This window comes from Cnephaeus nilssonii (genome assembly GCF_951640355.1).
Source record: "Cnephaeus nilssonii genome assembly, chromosome: 10".
NCBI classification, from domain to species: Eukaryota; Metazoa; Chordata; class Mammalia; order Chiroptera; family Vespertilionidae; genus Cnephaeus; species Cnephaeus nilssonii.
This window is the reverse complement of record NC_137081.1, coordinates 47552180-47565726: the sequence shown is the minus strand read 5'-3', so window position 1 is coordinate 47565726 and position 13547 is coordinate 47552180. Positions and strand designations below refer to the sequence as shown.

At 38.2% G+C, this 13547-nt stretch overlaps 1 protein-coding gene across 1 annotated transcript in view; it reads right to left on the bottom strand.

The window, feature by feature from the left end:
• Positions 1–13547, bottom strand: part of LRP2 (LDL receptor related protein 2) — a 201182-nt gene that overhangs the window by 58361 nt on the left and 129274 nt on the right. Inside the window, exons 39-47 of the mRNA XM_079781761.1 lie at positions 11093–12013; positions 10807–10972; positions 10285–10443; positions 8938–9227; positions 8084–8287; positions 6906–7148; positions 6282–6407; positions 4863–4982; positions 1961–2092 (exon numbers count right to left, since the gene is read on the bottom strand). Of these exons, the coding sequence (XP_079637887.1) occupies positions 1961–2092; positions 4863–4982; positions 6282–6407; positions 6906–7148; positions 8084–8287; positions 8938–9227; positions 10285–10443; positions 10807–10972; positions 11093–12013 (2361 nt within the window). The remainder of the gene's footprint in view (positions 1–1960; positions 2093–4862; positions 4983–6281; positions 6408–6905; positions 7149–8083; positions 8288–8937; positions 9228–10284; positions 10444–10806; positions 10973–11092; positions 12014–13547) is intronic.

The window sequence follows — 13547 nt, the reverse complement described above, 5'->3', positions numbered from 1 at the left end:
AAAGCAAACTATGGGACGACATAGAGTTCAAAACCACATTTATAAGGTTACTCAAGAATCTTCTAAAAACCGCTGAGAAACTTGATGAGACCTTCAAGGACCTTAATGAAAATGCCAAAAAAAAAAAAAAAATGGAAAAGGACCAGTCAGAAATTAAGCATACACTGTCTGAAATAAAGAATATATAGAAACTCAACTGTAGATCAAACTACCCCAAGAATCAAACCAAAGATCTGAAATATGAGGAAACAAAAAATACCCAACCAGAAAAACAAAAAGAAAAAAGGATCCAAAAATATGAAGATGGTGTAAGGAGCCTCTGGGACAACTTTAAGCGTACCAACATCTGAATTTTTGGGGTGCCAGAAGAGAGAGAGCAAAATATTGAAAACCTATTAGAAGAAATAATGACAGAAAACTTTCCCTACCTGGTGAAAGAAATAGACTTACAAGTTCAGGAAGCACACAGAACCCCAAACAAGAGGAATCCAAAGAGGACCACACCAAGACACATCATAATTAAAATGCCAAGGGCAAAAGACAAAGAGAGAATCTTGAAAGCAGCAAGAGAAAAACAGTTAGTTACCTACAAGGGAGTACCCATACGACTGTCAGCTGATTTCTCAACAGAAACTATGCAGGTCAGAAGGGAGTGGCAAGAAATATTCAAAGTGATGAACAGCAAGAACCTACAACCAAGATTACTCTACCCAGCAAACCTATCATTCAGAATTGAAGGTCAGATAAAGAGCTTCACAGACAAGAAAAAGCTAAAGGAGTTCATCACCACCAAACCAGGATTACATGACATGCTGAAGGGTATTCTTTAAGAAGAGGAAGAAGAAGAAAAATGTAAAGATAAAAATTATGAACAACAAAAAGACATCAAGTACATACCTACCAACAAGTAAATCTAAATATCAAGTGAATGAAAAATCTGAAGAACAGAATGTACTGGTGAATATAATAGAATCAGGGACATAGAAAGGGAGTGGACTGACAATTCTCAGGGGGAAGGGGGTCTGAGGGATGTGGGAAGAGATTGGACAAAAATCTTACACCTATGGATGAAGACAATGGCAGGGGGTAAGGGCATGGGGTGGGGTGGGGAACCAGGTGGAGGGGAGCTATGGGGGGGGGGGGGAGAGGAAGAGGAACACCTGTAATAATCTGAACAATAAAGATTTATTTTTTAAAAATGTAAACATCAGGGAGCCATTGTTTTATTGTTCTACCATGGAAAGATACTTTTCTAAGACACCTTAGCTAAGCATTAGTAATGCTCTATTGGTAATGAAAAATGGTATTCCACAGTCTGTTCAATAGCCCTTCTCCAAATAGCAGCTCTAAGGCAGCTATTTTCAACTGGTGTGCCATGGCACACTGGTGTGCCGAAAGAATTTTAAAATACACCACACCTGACTATTTGTTCAGGGGCACTGGCCTCTTTTCCCTTAAATTGTCAAATTTCAAAATGGCAAGAGCCAATACAACAACAGCCATCCAGTGTGAATGAATCAAAATTAGGCCTACTTTTTTGTCAGGTCAGTTGAATTGTAGTAGTTTAGGTATGCTATGAGATGAAAGGTTGAAAATCACTGCTCTAAGGAAATAGATGAAACTGAAGGCTTCATTAATTGCTACACTGTAAAAGCTGCTATTAATTTTAAGTGTGGCCAACAGAATTCTCTTAATCTGTTCTGGAAATGTAGGACATTATTGCCCTCAGCTAAATGGAAGAGTAAGAAAATAAAATTTAAAATTATTTTTCATCTTTATAAAAGCACTTAAGTACATGATATCAAAGAATTCCACAGTGGAAAAATAAAGGTAATGTTCTATCAGTGTGTACTCAGCTAAAGAGGAATCTGTCTGATAATCCTATTATCTGAGGACAGAAAAATCAATCTGGTGAGTTTCCCTGGAATGTGACTTTGCAGAACTCATTGGTTGCACTTACCACAGTGGTGTCTTTCATCCTCATCGCTCATGTCCCCACAGTCATTATCACTATCACAGATCCAATCTTTTTGTATGCACTTCCCATTGTCACACTTGAACTCATCACTCGAGCATGTTGATTCAGCATACTCTAAAGACAAAAATAAAAAGCACCCTTGGTGAAAAGAACAATTTTTAGTCCAGTAACCATGAAAGAAGGCTGCTATAGCATGGGTCTAGAACACTGATTCAAATTCTTTAATCATATACCCACATGTGCCTACTCAACTAACCAAGTTATCATAGACTCATAAACCAGGAAAGAAAATTTAATTTTATTTAATACAGCACAAAGATAACAGTAAGAAGAAATAGGACTTTTTATAAGCTGGTAAAAAGGAGTGTAAATTAAAACAGCCTTTTGAAGAGACATCTCCTTTGACACAGCAATACCACATCTAGAAAGCTAGCCCATAAGAATTTTCCCACATTCGCACAGAGGTTTCTAAAAGGATGTCGAAGAGGTTCAGAACAGGCCTCTCTAAGATGTGCTTCCTTGACATGTGGGTTATGTTGAGTTGAAGGCAATTGAGACCCTAGGGACTCAAGGAAAAAACTTTTACTTCTCCCTTAAACAACTTAAATTGGGGCCTTGGCCATAATAAGTTATCACCAGAAATAACATTTTATGACCTATCCATAGGGCAGAGCAAACTTCTGATTACTGCATAAATGCTCTTCTTATCATTCTGTGAATGACTTTCCTCCCCTCTGAAGCTCCAAGAAACTTTCCCTCTCATCCTTAGCTCAGAATATCATATATACCTCATTTTCACTTTCTGTCTCTGAACCTCTCATATTTGTGGGTATCTGACTCTCTCAAGTATATAGGGTTCCCATGCATGGGTATGCAATTAAATCTGATTATTTTCTGTTAATAATCTGTGCCATGTAAATTTACTAGACCAGCCAAAAGAACCTATAAAGGTAGAGAAAATTTTCTTTCTCTCCCACAATATCCATTCCAGCATTATTTTTCAAAGTGAAACCAATGAAAACTACCTAAATGTCCATCAGCTAGGAAAGAGATAAAAGACACATGGAACATCCATACTTGAGAGTAATATTCAACAGTGCAAAGAAATGAGGTAAATCTATATGTACTAACATGCTGACAAGATGTTGTTAAGCTCAAAAAAAAAAAAAGTAGAGCAAATTGCAGAAAAATGTATATAGTAAGATCCCATTTGTGTTTATAAAACTACCTATCAGGATGTGTAGGTAAATGTAAGATGACACCCACCCTTAATAGTGATTATCTCTGGAGAGGAAGAGTACTGAAGAAGGGTGAAGAAATGTGAATCTTACTTTTTTATATACATCTTATTATTTCTTCAAAATAACACCACTGCATGATATGAGAATGTATTCATTTAAATGTCAGGCAGTTGGTACAAATTGCTATTACTATGACTTTGGTTTCCATAAATATGGAACTCCTCATTATTTTATTTATGGATCCTCAAGACACTATGTGCCCTTTGTTTCCTACAAAACTTTCAGTGTTGGGAAAAAGAACTTGGCAAAGAATTTCAAGTAATCACTCTCCAACTATTTGCCACAGAATTTAAACCTGAGAGAAAATATAGGAATAGAAAATCCTCTTAATTCAGCTACAAAACTATGTGAATGGTCCTAAGAAAATATCCACAAAATAAAAAGTTTTATATATGATGGTATTTATGGCTGTGATTTTTTTTAAAACATATTTTTATTGATTTCAGAAAGAAAAGGAGAGAAACACCAATGATGAGAGAGAATCATTGATCAGCTACCTCCTGCACACCTCCCACTGGGGATGAAGCCACCCACAACTTGGGCATGTGCCCTTGACAGGAATCAAACCTGGGACCCTTCAGTCTACAGCCCTACGTTCTATCACTCAGCCAAACTGGGTACAGCTTGCAATGATATTTATAATAGAAGCAAAATGTAAGCAATCTAAATGCTTAAAATAGAGGCGATTAACTCAGTGGTAATCAGTGGAATATTATAGGGCCATTAAAAAAAAAAACATAACAAGGGTCACAAACTTTCTCTTAACCAGCTAGTAAATACTTTAGGCTTATAGGCCGTATGTTCTGTGTCTCACCCACTTGACACTCCGTTGTAGCACAAAAGAAGTCATAGACAATATGTGACCACATTCTAATAAAACTTCTATAAAGATAGGAGGTTGGCCTGTGGGCATAGTTTTCTGACTGCTATATAACAATATGATTTGACAGATTTAAAAGAATCAAAGTAAAATATTGAATCTTTATATTTTTACAATTATGTTTAAAAATGTGCATAAATATAGGTTGAAATTTGCAAAAGTAAACAGCATCTTCCAAGCAGTAAACAAGCACAAACACCTCTAGGAAAACCAAAGGGTCCCTGGAATTTCTTGGAAAGCTCAGATGGCTACGAGACCTTACCATAAGGTGGTACATGGCAGAAGAAGAAGAGAATATGTGACCCTAATATGCCCCTTGCCCATGTATGTGAGGATTCCAATCACTTTTGTAACCTCCCACAGTCATATGGGTCAGAACGCAGCCAAATACCAAAATTCCAATTCAGAGTCAATTAAAATTAATAAGCTCTCCAAGCCAGGTACCATATTAGGTGCATCACCAACATAATCTCATTTCATCAGCGTCCATCAGCAGCCTCCATATCCTGATTAGCAGCCCACACCATGCACTGCACTAACACATTTTTAATGAAAGACTGCTGAGTGGTTGCAGCATCTCAGCTGAGAGCAGGGGCAGGACGTGGGAACATCCAGCAGCCAGAACAGTCACTTGTGTTTAAAGTACTTGGAAGAGTTTCTCTAGCTGCACCATAATGCTTTTCGTGCTTGCCTACTTTCTTACCACAAGTGGCAGGTTCATCAGAGCCATCAAGACAATCTCTTTCTTGATCACAATACCAATAGTAAGGAATGCAGGGTCCAGATGTGCAGTGGAACTCACTGCTGCTACAAGTGCGACTGGCTGTAGGAGAAGAGAAAGAAGATAAAACCCATGAGCAAAAACCAGCTTTCTCCCATCAATCTTAATATGTCTCAACTGAATAAAGAGTTGCCAAGAAAGGAGACCGAGGCCTAGGAAATGGGATTTTGTATATGCACTTTCCATGGGGATGGAGGGTAGGGAGGAGAGAAGGCAAACATACAGCCCATTTTTCTGGAATATTTTTCCTGGATTCCATAAATCCCCAAATAATTATATTTGTTAGAAATACCAAATAACTATCCCTTTGATACATGAAATCACAAATTATGTGCGAGAAGACTTGTTTCTGTTTTCTGTGGTAATATAAAGTTAAATTCTATTGAAATAATAATTAAAAGCAAAAACAGCAATATGACCATACCTGAGCTCACCCATACACAACCTTTAGCCATGTTAGACCATCATTCTAGAGTTAGCAACGTTCTGCTCTTATTCATCTTAGTATATGGGGCCTTTATCTGAGTAAAATGATTCTGCCTATGTTTGAATGTTGGTTCTTTTCTCAACTAACCTTAGGTAGCTCTAGTCAAATGTATTTTCTAGATTGTTATGTGGGCATAAACCAGAATCAAGTCTTATCATTCTTCTGATCTACAAGGCTTCCTTGCTTTGGCCCATTATATCTTATAATTTGCCTGGGGGAAAAATACTGATAAGGAAGCAGGGGTCCCCAAAAGGTCAGCATTAGCTCTGATCTGCATGTCCCTATGTGATGGCTGCATCCTGAATTCTACTGCTTCTTGCTGCTGTTACTACAACTGACTCCTGCTCTTGAACTGTAGTCTGGCCTGATGATTATTACTGAATTGTTAACTCATGTATCTATTTACATTAATAGTCTCAACGTTATCAAGCTTAAGAAAGGGCTTTTAATTTGAGCTACTAATTAAAATTAGAAAAATTCTTTCAGTTACTAATGGTCATTATAATTACATTAAGCATAAATGTAAGGGCTTAATGTGCAAATTCTGCCTGGAGTTCCTACAGACAAAAGGCTTTAAACTCTAGGAGAAATGGCTTTGCATTTGTGGAAGGTTACATATCGGAGCAGGTCTCTGGAGGAAATATTTGGAGTTGGGCCTTCAGCCAGGGAACAGAGAGGAGGGGCTTCTTAAGCCCCTCCAATCACATCCTGAGGTAATCGCCTACTGCATCTACTTACAATGTCAGTTAGAGATGACAAATTGAAATGAGCCCAAGCGCCCAGGCCATGTATGTTTGTATTAGCTCAAGACATGCATCCCCAAAACCACAGAAAGAGAAGCAGGCTTATATTACCGCAAAAAGTGGGGTTTTCGTCACTCATATCTCCACAGTCATTGTCTCCGTCACATAAGTAATGATGAGGAATACAAATATTTGTAGTGTGACACTTTGTGAATCCAGACTGGCAAGTGCGATCGGCTTGAAAAGACAACCAGATACACATTTGGAACATACCCACCACACGTGTCCCATAAAAAATGCCCATGTTATAATGGATCTATTGCAGTATTCAAACACCAGAAGGGAGGCTTTTTCAAAGCTATTCCACAGGCATGATCTGTGATACTTATGTGACACCACACATTCTAGTGTAAAAAGATATAGTCCCAGCTGGTACTGCAGGACGGAGAGGAGAGGCTTGCTTTGTAATCATTTTCATTATTTAACAGCACCACTAGGAGTCCCAATGCTTGGTTAAAGAAATTATGGCATATCCACACAATGGAGTAATATATGGCTATGAAAAGCTATATATTGATAAGAAATGATGGTTTGATCTCCAGAATAGATTGTTCTTAATTCTTTGTGGGTTTGTTGTTTTTTTTAAGAAAGCCCTTGTTTTCATATAAAAATTTCATCCCCCATGATCCAAGATTTCAGATCCCAAAGCACAATAAGTACTCAAGGTGAACTTACGGCAATTTTTCTCATCTGAAGTATCATTATCATGGCAGTTGTTTATACCATTGCAGACAAACTGAAGAGGTATGCACCTTTTATTGTTGCAAGTAAATTCTGTGGTGGCATTACACGCACTGAACAGGCACCCTTCCTCATCACTGTTGTCACCACAGTCATTGTAGTGATCGCAGCGATAATGATATGGGACACATTTCCCATTATCACAAGTGAAGGCTGTCGAATGGCAGGTGTGAAAAGCTAAGAGGAGGGGAAAAAACATTGAGGAAACCTCTTGATTAAAGCATCATCCTAATTTCTAAACAGATACAATCAAATAGAACAGACACTTAGAGTTTATCTTCCAAGGCAAAAACGGCTGCAAAATGGACTGCATGTAAAGTGAGATAACACTTTTAATTAGTTTGATTAAGCAAAATACGATGTATGGTTTTAACAAATGAAGTATTTTAAGCAAATGTCAAAGTCACTACATTTCTCTATCATCTCAATTTAAAAGTTATTTCAATCACAGAAAATTATGTAAGTACAGTTTCTTTGGGGAAAATAAAACTCTTAGCTCCTACAATGTACTAGAAAAAGGTAACTAACCTCAAAATTTCCTAAGAAAGTCTTCTATGTCTTACTCACCTCACTCAGATGGAAGATGAATATTGGGAGTGACTTCAATATAATTATTGAATTAATCATCCTTCTGCTATTTAAATTAATAAAATGATAACAATCACCTATTGGAGCCCTTAGTTCCATGCTAAGTCATACTTAACATGCATCAAGCCTCATGTGTTTTTTCATATTGTTTCTCTTAAATCTCACATGAATCCTAGTAATAGCTCCATTTTACAGATGAGATATCTGAGGCTCAGAGAGGTTAAGCAATTTTCCCAAGGCTATTGAGATTGTGTAAATGGCATAACCAGGATTTTCATTCAGCACCTTTGCTTTTAATCACTACAGAGGGGCTTCCTAATGAAGCTAATCCATGGCACATATATCAGCTTATATGTGATTTAGCAGAAATGCAGTCTGGATTCTCAGAGTAAATGCTTTTCAGTTCTAACAGGATGCCCAAGGCACAAATTGCAAACCTATTCACACACAGCAAAATTCTGTAACAAACACTTGACATAAAGACAAGGCAAGCTCCTAACAAAAGCTCCAATGGCCCAACTCACCACACACGCTTTCCAGCTCATCACTGCCGTCACCACAATCATTGCTGTTGTCACATCTCCACTGCTCCGTGATGCAGCGCCCATTGAGGCAGGTGAAATTGGAACCAACACACCGTACTCCATTGTCCACAATGCAGTGCTTATTATTGTTGGCCAGATACCAGTGGCCCTCCTGTGGACACTGGCACTCGGCACCATTAGGACCTGAAGAAAAGTAGGCCCAGAAAAAGCAAAAGATTTGTGTCACAAACATTCATAATTTCTCTTCCAGAAAAGCACTTAGCAATAGCTTCTATATTAAATGTGCTATAAAACAAGCCACGGAAACTGCTCCCATCAACCTTTCACTGATATTCTGAGTCATTTTTCTATCAAGAAGAACAACCACCAATTAATAAATGTGGCTATTTCACCCTAATCTTTATAAACTTCTCATCTACACTGAAACTATTGCAATGATTCTGCCTCCTCAGAAAATCTCAAAACATTGGTCTCCAAAGGCACATCTTCCTGTGAATGTGTTGTTCTCTATAACACCCACTAGGAAGCACATCATACATAGCATCAGTACCTCCTAAATGGAAGAATTAAACCCCAGACCCAACTTTATTTCTACCTCCATCACGCTTGAATCAAAAATGCCTTCATAAGAGGGCTCCATATCAAATAGAAAAAAAAAAACTGTCAAAGTCTTCCTCTCAACATACAAAACCCCAAATCTATTTTTTTAATTACCCGAAATCAAGAATTTGGATTTCATTCTCCTTTTAGAGCTGAATATTCCTTCAGCTTTCCCTAAGTTGTCATCATTATTATTACTCTCCTCGAATCTGTCTCCATGGGCAGTGCCTTACCGGGTACACAAACGTGGCTGCAGCCCCCGTTAAACTGGTCACAAGGATTGCTGCACTGCTGTGGGTGGTCCTTCACAACAACACGAACACTCATAAGCCGGAATGGAAAACTCGTGGTCATTGCAGTCTGGTCGGATCCATCATATTTGTTAGCTCGGTAAATTTTCCTTGTGGTCCAGTCAGTCCAGTACATATACTGGCCATTGATAGTCAAGCCAAAAGGACGCAAGATTGTGGTGACAATGACCTCACGCTCTGTGCCCTTTAGAGTGCTGCGTTCAATCTTGCGCCTAAAAAAAGTAAAAAAAAAAAAATGCTGGAAGCCAGAAAGAGTTAGTTCCTCAATTGGCAGTGCAATGCCTGGGCCTAACCATTGCTTTACACCTTTGACTTTCCAAGTGGAGCATATGCCACAGGAAATGTTTCTTCTAGTAATGGGAGGTCTTAATTTGCTTTATCAAACAATGGTCTGTATAAATAATTAATTTCCAAATATAATCTACAAGTAATCCTATAAAAAGGACCAGGCTGACATTAATAACAGGAGAATATTGTGAAATAATATATGTAAAGCATAGAACTCAGTGTTTAGCACTCAGTAGTCACTCAATAAAATGTTAATTACATTTTCCTTCCAACTGCCTAAATAAATTTTTTGATTTGTCATTTACTGAGTATCTTGACGTATTTACCAGGAATAATCCAAATTTAGACACAAAACATCGCTATTTTGTTTCAAATGAGAAAAATGAAGAAAAGATCAGGTTGTCAGGTATGCAGTGTCTCAGGGCCAAAAACATAAGAAAACAGTCAAGAGAAATGAACATTCCTGACATGCAGATACCAGCCATAATAAACAAAACCATCTCATCTCTTCAGCTATCCCATTAGGATGATGGGAATGTAATTTCAAAGATACCTGGAGAAGTTACATATAAAATTAGAGTTGACAAACTTATCTAAGGAAAACATTATGAAAGAACCTATTTAAGAAGTTAACTGAAGTCAAGACTAAAGCAAAACACTAAAGCCCAGAGAAAACTTCATATCAGTATGCATTTAAAATATGCATATTTTATGGTAATCACATGGGTCTGGTAAATTATAAATTGAGTGATGACATAATTCATCTAGTAATGCATCTTTGGGTGCCTTTTAGTTCATAATTATTCAATCTCATAACATAAATTTTCACAGATACATTCACCAATCTAGAATATAGTTCCTAAAACTGTGATTCTACATTTGGCTATGTCTATTTGGCATTTTATATTTTCATTCCATTAAGCATTCCATTGTAAGTGGGAAGAAGAAACCACACCTACATGAATAACCAAAGACACATACAAACTAGCATCTGCCCAGTAGAGAAGGTCTTCTTCATGGTCCACAGTGAGCCCACAGGGCCAGACCAGGCTGCTGTTCACAACAGGTTCCCGGAAGTTGCCTCCCACTGTGGCTCTCTCGATTTTGGCATTAGTGCCCCAGGAACTCCAGTAGATATACCTAGTCATCCAAAGGGAGTCATAATTAATTCATCACAGGGAATGTCATAATCTTTACTTGAAAAAGAATGTAAGCCATCTCCAACTACAAGTTGACATTAATAAGGCAAATGTAACCCTACTCCATTCCCACCCACACAACTTGCCCAAAAGGGATGTCCTGAGCGTTGGGAGCATGCTACCAAAATTTCTAGCGTCAGAGTGAGCTCCTTCCCAGGTAGAGTCGCTCATGCTCTTTCACCCTAGTTACCTAGTGTCACAAGCCCAAAAAAAGGTTAGCCCTCTATGAACATAAAATAATGTCAGGCCCCTCTCCCTACAGAAGTAAGCAAACAGAAATATAATAAAGAAAATGATGGCATACCCTCCGCAAGGATCTAACACAACTGCTCTTGGTTTTGTAACGTGGGCTATCACAGCACGCTGAGACCCATCCTCAGCCATGGAGTTAATTGTCTGGTTGGTGTAGTCACTGTAATAAATTCTTCTATTAATCCAGTCAAAAGCAATGCCATCAGTAGTCCCTATATCTGGTGATACACCAACAAACACACATACATTAGTCTCAATATGTATTTTAGAATTACCGGGTCATCCATATGTATTGTTCTCACTGTGTCCAAGGTAGGCTACACCTGGAGTGCTCTTACCTGAAACAACGACAGTGGGAGAACTGATCCCTGAATTAAGGTCTATAAATGAAATCTGGCCATGGCTAGCTTCTAAATTTTGTGTAAAGTAAATTCTGTTATCGTTGCTGTCATAGTCCAGGGCCATGACATGTCCTCCCACACTTATTGCTTGGAAAGGTAGGCTATGATCTTCAGGATCCAAGTGTAAGCTTCCCAAGGAATTCTCCAAGGCAAAAATGAGGAAATTTTCTTTCGGAATGACGCAGCTTTTCCCATCACGGTCCAGGGTTCCAAAAACACAGCTACAGTTAGGAGTGTGCAACCCAGGCAGAGCAAAGCAGAGATGGGGGCATCCACCATTATTTTCCAAGCAAGGGTTGTTATTGACCTCTGTTGGTGACCGGGGTTGGACACTCTGGTCAAAGACGGTCACATCTCTTAGCCAATCGATATTGTCCCTTATCACTGTTGGCGGTTCTGTGTTCCCTGGTTCCTTACTAGCTTGGTAGATTTTTTTTAAGTTTCTGTCTACCCATATGATAGAATTTCCAAAAACCGTGATGGCATAAGGAGTTGGGTAACGACTTCCATAACGAATCACTTTCAATTCCTTTCCCTCAATATCGATCCTTGAAATTACATCTAAAGTATCATCAACCCAATAAACATAGCCATTGCTATGGTCCACTGCTAAGCCCCGTGGTGTGACAATGCCCTCTGATACAAGCACAGTCCGATTTGTACAGTCAAGAAAAGCACGTTCAATCTTCGGGTTTTGTCCATAGTCAGCCCAGAAGAGGTATCTGTTCTTGGGGTCTACAACAATATCCCTGGGCATATCCACTATGACTCTAAGGAGAACACGGCGGTAGGTGGTATTGATCCGCAGAACTTCTATCATTGATTCAGACTCAAAAGCATTTATGAAATAAAGATTTTCTGTAGGAAAAAAATGAAAGAACATATTGATGAATGGAAAACCAAATTCAAAACAAAAATATGTAAGGTTGAAGTTTGGCTCAGTATATATTGTCTTTTCCAAGACGATAAATATCTCAGTTTAGACTTAGAAAAATGATTATTTACTCAGGATCTAAAGAGATTGTTGCTTCAAATATAAAGAGAATGTGCCTATCTTCAGCTTCTAAAGCACATTAGAATTCCCAGCAAATGTCCGAACCCACTTTCTACTGAAAGATATATTTTCGCCCCAGCTGGGCAGTTCAGTTGGTTAGAGCATTCATCCTGATATGCCAAGGTTGTGCGTTCAATCCCCAGTTAGGGCACATACAAGAAGCAACCAATGAATGCATGAATAAGTTGCCCAACAAATCAACATTTCTTTCTCTCATCAATATTTTTTTTAAAAAAGGTATGTTTCCAATAATGTCCTTCCTTTCCTACCTGAATAGTTAACACCTGAATCTTCAAAGACTCTAAATATACATCATCATGGTATACCTTCTACTTCAACATGATAAAAAGGAGTAAAGAGGGACAAGTCATCAGGTTGTTGATCAATGTTATTAATGCCCCGTGTGCTTAGCATTAACATGAGGTCTTTTCCTAGTCTTTCTAACTAGCATAGATATTTTCTTCTAAAGCCACAGAAACAAAAGTGCATTAATGTAAATGTAAGAAGAAAAAGACCATGATGGCCCAGCTGGTGTGGTCCAGTGGTTGAGCATTGACCTATGAACCAGGAGGTCATGGTTCGATTCCTGGTCAGAGCACATGCCCGGGTTGCCGGCCCGATTCCCAATGTGGGGTCTGCAGGAGTCAGCCAATCAATGGTTCTCTCTCATCAATGATGTTTCTATCCCTCTCTGTCTCTGAATCAATAATAAAAATAAAAACAAAAAGACCATGATGTTCAGACAGTATAATGGAGAGTGATTCCTAATGGATTCCATGTAGTTAAAAGTCTGTTGTTAAACTATCTTCCAAGGCATATCTACTTTGTTCCTATATCTGACTCAAACCTGTTCTGGAGAAATCAGGCCAATATGCAGCTACTGATCTTTTCATGACCTATCTCTAACTGGACTATAAATATATTCCAATCTGTCAATCCAGGGTTGGCAAACCTTTTCTATAAAGACTTGTTAATAATAAATAATTCTGGCTTTGCAGAGTATATGGTTCTTTCACAAACACTCACTCTGCCACTGTAACATGAAAGCAATAATAAACAATACATAAATGAATGGGCATAGCTGTGTTCCAGTAAAACTGAACTTACAATAGGCAGTGTGCTGCATTTGCCCCATAGGCCACAGACTATTGACCCCTGCTTTAACTATACACGCAAAGTATCATAGAAAATTCATAATCAAGAGTGATATTTAGGAACCAAATTAAAGACTTATCTAACCATACTACCATATTTACTATTTGCAATAAACTCTTATTATAGTACCTAAATTTTTATAATAAATTTTAATATTTCTATGTGATATCTACTTATTAAGCT